We start from the raw sequence: 13,817 nt of genomic DNA, 5'->3' as shown, positions 1-13,817 counted from the left end.
TCTGCTGATGTAAGTTGTTTTGTTCCCTGTAGGATGTTGTGTTGGAGTAATGTTTCTGCTGGTATAAGTTGTTTGTTCCCTGTAGGATGCGTGTGTTTGAGTAATGTTTCTGCTGATGTAAGTTATTTGTTCCCTGTAGGATGCGTGTGTTGGAGTAATGTTTCTGCTGATGTAAGTTATTTGTTCCCTGTAGGATGCGTGTGTTGGAGTAATGTTTCTGCTGATGTAAGTTATTTGTTCCCTGTAGGATGCGTGTGTTGGAGTAATGTTTCTGCTGATGTAAGTTATTTGTTCCCTGTAGGATGCGTGTGTTGGAGTAATGTTTCTGCTGATGTAAGTTATTTGTTCCCTGTAGGATGCGTGTGTTGGAGTAATGTTTCTGCTGATGTAAGTTATTTGTTCCCTGTAGGATGTTGGGTTGGAGTAATGTTTCTGCTGGTGTAAGTGGTTTGTTCCCTGTAGGATGCGTGTGTTTGAGTAATGTTTCTGCTGATGTAAGTGGTTTTGTTCCCTGTAGGATGCGTGTGTTGGAGTAATGTTTCTGCTGATGTAAGTTATTTGTTCCCTGTAGGATGCGTGTGTTGGAGTAATGTTTCTGCTGATGTAAGTTATTTGTTCCCTGTAGGATGCGTGTGTTGGAGTAATGTTTCTGCTGATGTAAGTTATTTGTTCCCTGTAGGATGCGTGTGTTGGAGTAATGTTTCTGCTGATGTAAGTTATTTGTTCCCTGTAGGATGTTGGGTTGGAGTAATGTTTCTGCTGATGTAAGTGGTTTGTTCCCTGTAGGATGCGTGTGTTTGAGTAATGTTTCTGCTGATGTAAGTGGTGTTGTTCCCTGTAGGATGTTGTGTTTGAGTAATGTTTCTGCTGATGTAAGTGGTTTGTTCCCTGTAGGATGCGTGTGTTGGAGTAATGTTTCTGCTGATGTAAGTTATTTGTTCCCTGTAGGATGCGTGTGTTGGAGTAATGTTTCTGCTGATGTAAGTTATTTGTTCCCTGTAGGATGCGTGTGTTGGAGTAATGTTTCTGCTGATGTAAGTTATTTGTTCCCTGTAGGATGCGTGTGTTGGAGAAATGTTTCTGCTGATGTTAGTGGTTTTGTTCCCTGTAGGATGCGTGTGTTGGAGAAATGTTTCTGCTGATGTAAGTGGTTTTGTTCCCTGTAGGATGCGTGTGTTTGAGTAATGTTTCTGCTGATGTAAGTGGTTTTGTTCCCTGTAGGATGTTGTGTTTGAGTAATGTTTCTGCTGATGTAAGTTATTTGTTCCCTGTAGGATGTTGGGTTGGAGTAATGTTTCTGCTGATGTAAGTGGTTTGTTCCCTGTAGGATGCGTGTGTTTGAGTAATGTTTCTGCTGATGTAAGTGGTTTTGTTCCCTGTAGGATGTTGTGTTTGTGTAATGTTTCTGCTGATGTAAGTGGTTTGTTCCCTGTAGGATGCGTGTGTTGGAGTAATGTTTCTGCTGATGTAAGTTATTTGTTCCCTGTAGGATGCGTGTGTTGGAGTAATGTTTCTGCTGATGTAAGTTATTTGTTCCCTGTAGGATGCGTGTGTTGGAGTAATGTTTCTGCTGATGTAAGTTATTTGTTCCCTGTAGGATGCGTGTGTTGGAGTAATGTTTCTGCTGATGTAAGTTATTTGTTCCCTGTAGGATGCGTGTGTTGGAGTAATGTTTCTGCTGATGTAAGTTATTTGTTCCCTGTAGGATGCGTGTGTTGGAGTAATGTTTCTGCTGATGTAAGTTATTTGTTCCCTGTAGGATGCGTGTGTTGGAGTAACGTTTCTGCTGATGTAAGTTATTTGTTCCCTGTAGGATGCGTGTGTTGGAGTAATGTTTCTGCTGATGTAAGTTATTTGTTCCCTGTAGGATGCGTGTGTTGGAGTAATGTTTCTGCTGATGTAAGTTATTTGTTCCCTGTAGGATGCGTGTGTTGGAGTAATGTTTCTGCTGATGTAAGTTATTTGTTCCCTGTAGGATGCGTGTGTTGGAGTAATGTTTCTGCTGATGTAAGTTATTTGTTCCCTGTAGGATGCGTGTGTTGGAGTAATGTTTCTGCTGATGTAAGTTACTTGTTCCCTGTAGGATGCGTGTGTTGGAGTAATGTTTCTGCTGATGTAAGTTATTTGTTCCCTGTAGGATGCGTGTGTTGGAGTAACGTTTCTGCTGATGTAAGTTATTTGTTCCCTGTAGGATGCGTGTGTTGGAGTAATGTTTCTGCTGATGTAAGTTATTTGTTCCCTGTAGGATGCGTGTGTTGGAGTAATGTTTCTGCTGATGTAAGTTATTTGTTCCCTGTAGGATGCGTGTGTTGGAGTAATGTTTCTGCTGATGTAAGTTATTTGTTCCCTGTAGGATGCGTGTGTTGGAGTAATGTTTCTGCTGATGTAAGTTATTTGTTCCCTGTAGGATGCGTGTGTTGGAGTAATGTATCTGCTGATGTAAGACTTAGTTGTTTGTTCCCTGTAGGATGCGTGTGTTGGAGTAATGTTTCTGCTGATGTAAGTTATTTGTTCCCTGTAGGATGGGTGTGTTGGAGTAATGGTTCTGCTGATGTAAGTTATTTGTTCCCTGTAGGATGCGTGTGTTGGAGTAATGTTTCTGCTGATGTAAGTTATTTGTTCCCTGTAGGATGCGTGTGTTGGAGTAACGTTTCTGCTGATGTAAGTTATTTGTTCCCTGTAGGATGTTGTGTTGGAGTAATGTTTCTGCTGAACAGATGTAAGTTATTTGTTCCCTGTAGGATGCGTGTGTTGGAGTAATGTTTCTGCTGATGTAAGTTATTTGTTCCCTGTAGGATGCGTGTGTGAGAGAAGACGAGCCGTGCCAGCAGCCCTGCAGTCAGCCCCGCCAGGAGTGCGGACACCCGTGTGGGGCACCCTGTCACCAGGGAACTCTCTGTCCCAGGATTCCCTGCACAGCAAAGGTGATTGGTTGCCTTTTACCTCAGGGAAACTTGCATGTCCACAGCAGATCACGCCAGTTGTATAACTCAGGTTTATAGTGACATGTACAATGTACATAGATCCACTCCTGGAGCTAGACCTATAGTATAGTTCCTCCTGTTCCCATTAGAACACTAATTGTAAAATTAGTCTGCTCAAAACAAAAAGGTTTGTACATGTGTTTCATTAGGATTCATTATGTCAATAAAGTGAAGTAATCCTATTTTTAGGCTGTAGCACACCATAATATGGAAAAATGAAGGAACTGTTTTATGTATTATGACATTGTATTTTATAAATAAATGCCCTGTGTGTACACTAAATAGGATTGGACCCTATTTTGTGAAAGTCAAATTCCATTTTAATTTTATAGCTTTTAATCACTTTGAAGATGTCATCAGATCGTTTTGTAGAATTATTCGTTAGTAGATGTGAAAAATAATTACGCAAAATAATTAACACCTTTAGCTGTGCCTTTATGTAAAAAATATTATGTCTGATGTGACTGAAATATGTACATGTACTAGCTTTGACAAGTATACATTATACAATGTACTTCTTTTGCTCCCCACAACCCAAACAGCTGGTCACTAGCATAAATGTATTAAATTTTCATGATTGTACATGACTTCTGTATAATTCTATACCTAGCCTTCTAAGGTTGTACATATGTGTACTGACAAGTGATGTTTGTGGCTGTTTTGTATTTTCAGGTGACAGTGAGGTGCAAGTGTGGATTGAGGAGTGAAAAAGTGCAGTGTAGTGAGACCCAACTAGAACATGCCTTCCAAAGGTCTGACATTCTTCATTCATTTTCACCTCTAAAATGTTACATACAAATCATTAACTTGTATTATTATTCTAGGCCCTGTGATAGACATTACAAATTATCATATTCACTTAAGACAGGAATGGGGCAAGTGTTTTGTTTTGAGATTCAAATGAATGAAAATTGTATTTACAAGTCATGTGTACTACTGACTTTGCCATAGTTGGAGCAGTAATAATGAAGATGTTAATCATTTGTAAAATCTTTTAAAACTTATCTTATATTAAGATAAAAGCAATTTTCATGGAAAATACTAACTAAAGAAAAAGACAACTGACAAATCTGAGTTTTATGCTAGTTGCCGTATCATGATGTCATGTAGAATACAACACGGGGTATTCCGTATCACCCGAGATACCAGCCCGCCCGCAGGTAGGACTGAGGGTGATGCGGAATACACCGTGTTGTATTTTATTTATGTCATACCCACCTGAGAAAACACATATTTCAATGCAGAATGCGCCAGGAGTTGAGAGAGTTTTGTGTCCTTGACTAAAAAACTGTAGCAACATTGATTCCAACCTCCGAATCCGGTATTCAAATTTTCGACGGCGGCGCAACCAGTAGGCTTGAAACGCATTCTAAATATTCTATGGAAGCCCGTGTGATACAACTTAGAACCCCATGTGATACGGGAAATGTTAAATCCGTCCGGAACACCCGTATCAAACGTTTTTGTGGCCCAGGTATGACATAAATGTACTTTCATTGTATAACCACTGTTGATTAGTGGTTAGTATGATAGTTGTTGAGTCTACTTGGGCATAACCTCTTTATGAATACCCTTTTATTATTATTATCTCCATGAAAAATGGAGATATAGTTTTGGGTGTGTCTGTGTGTGTGTTTGTCTGTCTGTCTGTCTGTTTGTTTGTGTTTCCACACTACTGTAGTCAGTATAACTCTGGAACCTCTTGATGGATTACGATGATATTTGGTATGTAGGCAGGTATTGTGAAGCCGAAGTTCAAGGTCGATTTTGGGCCCCCTGGTATGTGACCTTGGTACTGCAGCAGAACTTCCTTTTTTTTTTTTACCTGGATGTGCTATGGTCTTGATTTTTGGGTGGCTAACAGCTTGTGATGTAGTAAAGAAGTAATATAGGATTGGGCCTCCTTGCAGCTTGCTCTGGAACTGCAGGGGCGTTATTGTAAAAATCTTCTAAGGAGAATAACGGAACGAAGGAACGGCAGATTTCTATGATATTTGGTATGCAGGTAACTTAGACAGAGATGTAAATAATGATGTACAAACTATGCAAATTGGGACCTAATTTGCATAACTAATGAGGAAAATATCTATATTTGTAGTGTTTTTCATTATAAGACTCAATATGAATATGTAGTTTATGGCAAGTATGACATCAACAAATACCAATTATGCAAATAAATTCCTAATCTGAATAATCAATGCAAAGCGCCATAATTCATCTAAGGCCACAGCAAGTAAATTTTATGGATGACATCAGCGCGCTCATTAATTTTCGCCTGATTTTGAAAAAAAAGAATATTTTTTTACCCTTCGGCAATGGTCAACATACCGAAAATAATGCAATTCATCGCAAACTGCAGTCAGTTCTATCGCAATAACGTTCTAGATGCCATAAAAAGGCATTTGAAAATGTAAGAATTGTGAAAACTCTGTACAAGTGCATTGTACAATAATTATTATTGTGTATGCAAGCTGTAACAAGATTGCTCGTCGTCACCAACTTACAGAAAGACACTGTGCAGCCCTCAACTATCATTCTTGTAATATAGTGTGTAATTTCTGTGCCATTATTATCAACAACATGTAATCCGATGTGCTGTTCTTGAATGAAGTGAACTACTTACAAAATCAAAATTTCATTGCCCTCCGATGATATGTCCGACAAAGGCTCTGTGTTGTGCAATTGCTTGATATGATCCAGCAACGTTGAGGCTCAATTGCTCACCTTTGATGGCATGTGTTGAAACAGTGTTCCATATGAAAACCCAGTTGAATATAGTTGCTGCCCAGGTGTTCCATTGCATATTTATGCCCATGATGGTATGACATGTTTACTGTTGAATCAAGGTGGTCTCATTATGAAACGTCATTGGTTGAATCCAGGAAGAAAAGACCTGTTGGTCGTGATATCATATTTTGTTGCCGCAAGTCTTGTTTAACAAGATTCATGATCTCAAAAGTTGAAAATATAGGAATCCTGTTTTTTTTTACCCGCCTTGTTTTTTTTTTGCCCTATCTCATTAATTTTGGAGTCTGCGGAGGATGTCATCCATAAAATTTACTTGCTGTGGCCTAAGTGGAAAATAATAGGACTGTCAATATTGCAACATGTGTAAGTTAGATTAAGGTGTTTATGACCAAGCATATATTATTTAAATGTGTAAGTCATTTGCATAAACAGGATAGTTCATGGAAATATGAGGTCTGCGAACTCTTGTTACCACAGAAAGGGATGTTACCCTGTTATTATTATCTCCATGAAAAATGGAGATATAGTTTTGGGTGTGTCTGTGTGTGTGTTTGTCTGTCTGTTTGTGTTTCCGCACTACTGTAGTCAGCATAACTCAGGAACCTCTTGATGGATTACAATGATATTTGGTATGTGGGCAGGTGTTGTGAAGCCAAAGTTCAAGATCGATTTTGGGCCCCCTGGTATGTGACCTTGGTACTGCAGCAGAACTTCAATTTTTGTATCTTTTGACCTGGACGTGCTGTGGTCTTGATTTTTGGGTGGCAGATAGCTTGTGATGTAATAAAGAAGTGGTGTAGGTTTAGGCCCCCTAGCAGCTTCCTCTGGAACTGCAGGGGCGTTTTTGTGAAAATCTTCTAAGGAGAATAACTGAACAAAGGAACAACTGATTTCCATGATATTTAGTATGCAGTTAGCTTAGACAGAGATATACACAATGAAGTGCAAATTATGCTAATTGGGACTTAATTTGCATAGCTAATGAGGAAAACCTATATTTGCAGTGTTTTCCATTATCAGACTCGAATACATGTAACGTATGTAGTTTATGGAAAGTGGATCATCAACAGATACCGATTATGCAAATAAATTTCTAATTTGCATAATTAATGCAAAACACCATATCTCATCTAATTGGAAAATTATAGAATTGTCAATATGATACTTAGTATGCAGGTAGCCTAGACAGAGATATACACAATGAAGTGCAAATTATGCTAATTGTGACTTAATTTGCATAGCTGAAGAGGAAAATCTATACTGCAGTGTTTTCCATTATCAGACCCAAATACATGTAACATATTTAGTTTATGGAAAGTGGAGCATCGACAGATACCAATTATGCAAATAAATTCCTGATTTGCATAATAAATGCAAAAACACCATCATTCATCTTATTGGAAAATTATAGGCCTGTCAATATTGCAACATATGTAAGTTAGATAAAGGTTTTTATGACCAAGCATATCTTATGCAAATGTGTAAGTTATTTGCATGAATAGAATTGTTCATGGAGATATGAGGTCGTGGAACTCTTGTTACTACTCTACACAGACAGGGAGGTTACCCTGTTATTATTATCTCCATGAAAAATGGAGATATTGTTTTGGGTGTGTCTGTGTGTGTGTTTGTCTATTTGTCTGTTTGTGTTTCCGCACTACTGTAGGCAGCATAACTCAGGAACCTCTCGATGGATTACGATGATATTTGGTATGTGGGCAGGTGTTGTGAAGCCGAAGTTAAAGGTCGATTTTGGGCCCCCTGGTATGTGACCTTGGTACTGCAGCAGAACTTCAATTTTTGTATCTTTTGACCTGGACGTGCTGTGGTCTTGATTTTTTGGCGGCAGATAGCTTGTGGTGTAATGAAGACGTGGTGTGGGTTTGGGTCCCCTAGCAGCTTGCTCTGGAACTGCAGGGGCGTTATCGTGAAAATACTCTAAGGAGAATAACTGAACAAAGGAACGATGGATTCCCATGATATTTAGTATACAGGTAGCTTAGACAGAGATGTACACAATGAAGTTCAAATTATGTTAATTAGGACTTAATTTGCATAGCTAATGAGGAAAATCTATATTTGCAGTGTTTTCCATTATCAGACTCAAATACATGTAACGTATGTAGTTTATGGAAAGCGGATCATCATCAGCAGATACCAATTATGCAAATAAATTCCTTATTTGCATAATTAATGCAAAATACCATATCCCATCTAATTGGAAAATTATAGGACTGTCAATATGATACATAGTATGCAGGTAGCTTAGACAGAGATATACATAAAGCAGTGCAAGTTATGCTAATTGTGACTTAATTTGCATAGCTAATGAGGGAAATCCATATTTGCAGTGTTTTCCATTATCAGACTCAAATACATGTAACATATGTAGTTTATGGAAAGTGGAGCATCAACAAATACCAATTATGCAAATAAATTCCTAATTTGCATAATCAATACAAAAACACCATAATTCATCTAATAGGAAAATTATTGGCCTGTCAATATTGTAACATGTGTAAGTTAGGAAAGGTGTTAATGACCAAGCATATATTATGCAAATGTGCAAGTCATTTGCATGTATAGAATTGTTCATGGAGATATGAGGTCGTGGAACTCTTGTTTGTCTGTTTGTGTTTCCGCACTACTGTAGTCAGCATAACTCAAGAACCTCTTGATGGATTACGATGGTATTTGGTATGTGGGCAGGTGTTGTGAAGCCGAAGTTAAAGGTCGATTTTGGGCCCCCTGGTATGTGACCTTGGTACTGCAGCAGAACTTCAATTTTTGTATCTTTTGACCTGGACGTGCTGTGGTCTTGATTTTTTGGCGGCAGATAGCTTGTGGTGTAATGAAGACGTGGTGTTGGTTTGGGCCCCCTAGCAGCTTGCTCTGGAACTGCAGGGGCGTTATCGTGAAAATATTCTAAGGCGAATAACTGAACAAAGGAACGATAGATTTCCATGATATTTAGTATACAGGTAGCTTAGACAGAGATGTACACAATGAAGTTCAAATTATGTTAATTAGGACGTAATTTGCATAGCTAATGAGGAAAATCTATATTTGCAGTGTTTTCCATTATCAGACTCAAATACATGTAACGTATGTAGTTTATGGAAAGTGGATCATCAACAGATACCAATTATGCAAATAAATTCCTTATTTGCATAATTAATGCAAAATACCATATCTCATCTAATTGGAAAATTATAGGACTGTCAATATGATACATAGTATGCAGGTAGCTTAGACAGAGATATACATAATGCAGTGCAAATTATGCTAATTGTGACTTAATTTGCATAGCTAATGAGGGAAATCCATATTTGCAGTGTTTTCCATTATCAGACTCAAATACATGTAACATATGTAGTTTATGGAAAGTGGAGCATCAACAGATACCAATTATACAAATGAATTCCTAATTTGCATAATTAATGCAAAAACACCACTATGAATCTAATTGGAAAATTATAGGAGTCAATATTGCAACATGTGTAGGTGAGATAAAGGTGTTTATAACCAAGCATATATTATGCAAATGTGTAAGTCATTTGCATGAATAGAATTGTTCATGGAGATATGAGGTCGTGGAACTCTTGTTACTACTGTACACAGACAGGGAGGTTACCCTGTTATTAAAATCTCTATGAAAAATGGAGATATAGTTTTGAGTGTGTCTGTGTGTCTGTTTGTCTGTTTGTTTGTCTGTCTGTCTGTTTGTGTTTCCTGACTACTGTAGTCAGCATAACTCAAGAACCTCTTGGTGGATTATGATGATATTTGGTATGTGGGCAGGTGTTGTGAAGCCGAAATTTAAGGTCGATTTTGGGCCCCCTGGTATGTGACCTTGGTACTGCAGCAGAAATTCCATTTTTGTATCTCTTGACCTGGACGTGCTATGGTCTTGATATTTTGGTGGCAGATAGCTTGTGGTGTAATGAAGACGTGGTGTGGGTTTGGGCCCTCTAGCAGCTTGCTCTGGAATTGCAGGGGCGTTATCGTGAAAATCTTCTAGGGAGAATAACTGAACAAAGGAACTATGGATTTCCATGATATTAAGTATACAGGTAGCTTAGATAGAGATGTACATAATGAAGTGCAGATTATACTAATTAGGACTTAATTTGTATAGCTAATGAGGAAAATCTATATTTGCAGTGTTTTCCATTATAAGATTCAAATACATGTAAGGTCTCGGTTTTTTTACGATTTCGTATGTAGGCCGACACCCTCAGGTCGACGGGCTACAATTCCGCCAAGAAAAGTAGGACGGAAAATGTAATAACATGGTCGAAAAGCAGTCTTCTGCTGTTTTCCGATGTATTTATCGGTATTGTCCATTGTCCCTTTATTTTGGGTAGAAACCATTGATAGTAAAATGTAAATTTTGCACCCGAAAATTAGCATTTTTTTTACACTTTTTTTGATCGAACCTGCTTGGAAAAAACGAGTTTTCCTGGGGTCACGGCATATATGCTGAGAAAGCTTAGTAAATGGTGTCTCTGAAAAATGAAAAAAATAAAAAATTCATGTGATAACTTTTTCGCAATCTCAGATGACGCAAATTCGGTGAAAATGCATTAAAAACGATGCTATTTGGGTCGTCAGGCAAGAAAACCGCATCACCGTTGCCGCGGACTAATACAAAAAAGGCTTCGATAGCGAACCAACTGCACCGCGCCCAAAAATACTACAACTCAAGGGCTTTTCAGAAGATTCAAAATATTTATGCACAGCTAAAACCATCACCAAGCAATCTCGGGCAGAAATCAGGGTGACGACCGCGCACTTCCGGCAGATTACTGGGTCATGACCCAACCCCCGGTCAGATTCGAACTCTGACCCGGAACCGTAACATATGTAGTTTATGGAAAGTAGAGCATTAACAGATACCAATTATGCAAATTAATTCCTGATTTGCATAATTAATGCAAAAACACCGAAATTCATCAAATCGGAAAATTATAGGACTGTCAATATTGCAACATGTGTAAGTAAGATAAAGGTGTTAATGATTAAGCATATATTATGTAAATGTGTAAATAAAATTGTTCATGGAGATATGAGGTCGCGGAACTCTTGTTACTACTGTAACTGCTCACAGTAACTGTATAAATTGAATTACCATATCTGAATGCTAGAAATTGCCAAACCTTACTGATTGTTATTTCAGGCTGACCACCTCCACCCTGGCCACACGATGGGGAGACATGCAGGCTGGACAGTCAGTGGACATCAGTGCCTTAGTCAAGATGGGCAAGGATGGCAAGAAAATCCTGGAGTGAGTTCACCTAATCCTCAATTTCTGTTCCTAAGATTAGATTAGTTTTAAAAAAGCATTGTAAATGTGTTTGTACACAATCATGTATTACATATTGTTTTAATAATAAAGTTGCTTCGAATAGTCTTAAGCTTGACTTGCATGACAATTTTTTTCCTTCATTGCCTTTCAGGTTGGACTGTAATGAGGAGTGTGCAGTATATGAGCGAAACAAGTAAGTCTGAAAAGTGTTAAAGAGTGCTCCCTTCAATGTAACGTATAATGCTATCCAATGTCTTCCGATTAGTTCAAAATGCAATTTTCCCTAAAAAAGTGAGGACACAGCAAAATGGTTTCTCGGTGACCACAATAGCGCAAAATCATGACACTGCAAATATGTGTTTCCATTGTATTATGTTATACTATACTACTGGATGTAATAGCTTTTTTGCAAACTATGAAATACTACAGAAACTTCCTTTCCCCTCCTTCAGGGAAATTACATGTAAGTACCTGCAAAAATAAAGGAATTTCCAGTAAATACTGTAATTTAATGTAGAAATGTTTGCTGGGATTTAATTTCATGGTAGGGAGATAATAGGGGTGTTTGCAGTGGTTATAAGTCCGTGCTTGAAACAACAGTAGCGCTACAGTCACACAATGGTACAGCTTTTTGTGGTGGTTTTAAGTTCGTGGTATAAGAGTTCACCGCCAAAACTGCGAACATAAAAAGGCCGCAAACATTTTGCATTTACAGTAGGTTATATGAATGAATGAATGAATGAATGAATGAAGACCTTTATTGCACATTTCTGCTACACTTGGCTAAGTACAGGTCACAACAAAACAAAATACAAGTACTGTTAACGGATATAAAAGAATATGACTATTATTAGATAGATTCTACTTCTCGCTTTTCAGTTGTAGATATAAAGGAACAGACGTGTTTTTCAATGGGAGGTTTGTCTAGTCGCATTACGAATATGAATTTTTGTACAGTACTTACATTGTAAATGTGTGAAGTTGGGAAATAGGTATATTATATTATGTTATAGAGAAAGTATTAGAGATTTATGCATAAAACATCTATTGCAAATATACACCACCAAAACTCATTTTTCTTTTTTTTCTTGTTCTTCCTTCTACAAAGAAAATTCTTCTGTCAGCAAGAATATTATTCTGTATACAAGAATCCCTGTTTTAAGCGCAAACAAGAATCCCTGTTTTAAGCACAAACAAGAATTGCATCTATTAGTGAGAATTATTTTTTTAAACCAAGAAAGTTCAAGAAAATTATTCTAGTAAGATTGAGAAAGAAAATTTTTCTTTTTTTTCTTGTTGGAGAACATCATGCTAGAAATGTTTCATAACTTCAGAAGAAAAAAAAAGAATTTTTAGTGTAAGAAATGACATACAAAGACTTTCGCAGAAGGTTTCTTGAATTTTTGTGTTTTTCTTTGTATAAGAAAATCTTTCTCGACATAAGAAAACAAGAAAAAAATTTTGGTAGACAGTGTATACTCATGTGATGCACAATGGATTAAAATCTGTATAAATTTTGCTTCTTGACACCACATGACAAGCGTAGATGATGGAAAAGTTTTGTTTCTATTACTGTCGCAACAGCTAAGTCAGCTACCCTAGTACTGAGTTGTCTGTTCTGGTTATTTCAGGAGATTGGCCACAGCTCTACAGATAGACAACCCAGATGAATCTGCCAAGCTGGGACCACCTCCTTACACAGACTTTCTCAAGGAGCAGGCCAGGTAATACCAGACAGGTTGTTATATACTACTAACAGATAACACAAAGGTTCAGAAACTGGATTTACGTCATTCCTTCCGTTGTTACTTTTATATTCATCGTTTTTGTATTATATGATACTGGAAATATTAAGTTTTAAATTGTAATCATGGTGCCATACCCTCCAGACTAATTTTTGACATTGGAGTGCCATATATTTGGTCTTAATTTTGCTGAAAGTGGTAGAACAAGATTGGCAATGATTAAAGACATTGCCATGGCGACGGTTGTTGTTGTTTTAATTTCTACAGTAATTGTACCCTGTTCAGGGCACTGATAGAGGATGCTGTTCCTACGGGATTTCTAACGAAAAGGGCTGGTGATTACATGTTCTGTACCTGTTCAAATACACACACACACACAATACCAGGTATTCAAGTCCCACTCAAATGCCAGAAATTCCAGTCCCAATGGAAATGCCAGGAATTCCTGTAGTCCCAATGACCTGCCAGAATGTCCCTGGGAATCTTAATTCACAGAAATGTTACTTTGTAAAAATGTGTATCCAGTATCCCGACAATTGTCGGAATTGCACAGGATGATATCAGCAGGATAGTGTCAGGATAATCATCTAGTACTAATAATATAATAAATGCTATAATTTAGTCTTATCTCTTGTGTGAATCTTAAAAGTTTCTAACTGGCTTGATAAATTTCCTTGCGGCAGTGAAATTTTTCATTGATCGATCTGAATATGATTTCTGTTTTGACATTGTTCCAGATGCATGACCCACTTCCATTCCTTTGTACTGCTGACTAACATTCCAAACATTCTTATTGGCTTAAAATGCCTGTAGACAAATTCCTGTAACAATATTCTTAGAATTCTTGCAAACTGCCCACAATACTATACCATTAGGCTCGCCCCTGAGGCGGCGCCAAATAAAGTTCATATTTTCAGTAGTGCACAACAACTTAGTGACTGTCCATAGTGCTGAATTACCAGTGATGGTAGGGTTTCCATTATCCGAAACTGGGAAAAGTGGATTGAATATAATTAACTGTCAATTAGAATT

The 13,817-nt window shown here is 37.7% G+C and overlaps 1 protein-coding gene across 1 annotated transcript in view; it reads left to right on the top strand.

Moving 5' to 3' along the window:
* Positions 1-13,817, top strand: part of LOC136446693 (transcriptional repressor NF-X1-like) — a 125,625-nt gene that overhangs the window by 102,292 nt on the left and 9,516 nt on the right. Inside the window, exons 17-21 of the mRNA XM_066445163.1 lie at positions 2,796-2,924; positions 3,657-3,736; positions 10,912-11,019; positions 11,192-11,233; positions 12,672-12,764. Coding sequence (XP_066301260.1) covers positions 2,796-2,924; positions 3,657-3,736; positions 10,912-11,019; positions 11,192-11,233; positions 12,672-12,764 — 452 coding nt within the window. The remainder of the gene's footprint in view (positions 1-2,795; positions 2,925-3,656; positions 3,737-10,911; positions 11,020-11,191; positions 11,234-12,671; positions 12,765-13,817) is intronic.

This window comes from Branchiostoma lanceolatum, chromosome 13 (genome assembly GCF_035083965.1).
Source record: "Branchiostoma lanceolatum isolate klBraLanc5 chromosome 13, klBraLanc5.hap2, whole genome shotgun sequence".
Classification (NCBI taxonomy): Eukaryota; Metazoa; Chordata; class Leptocardii; order Amphioxiformes; family Branchiostomatidae; genus Branchiostoma; species Branchiostoma lanceolatum.
The sequence above is the reverse complement of the archived record's forward strand: the minus strand, read 5'-3'. Positions and strand labels throughout refer to the sequence as shown.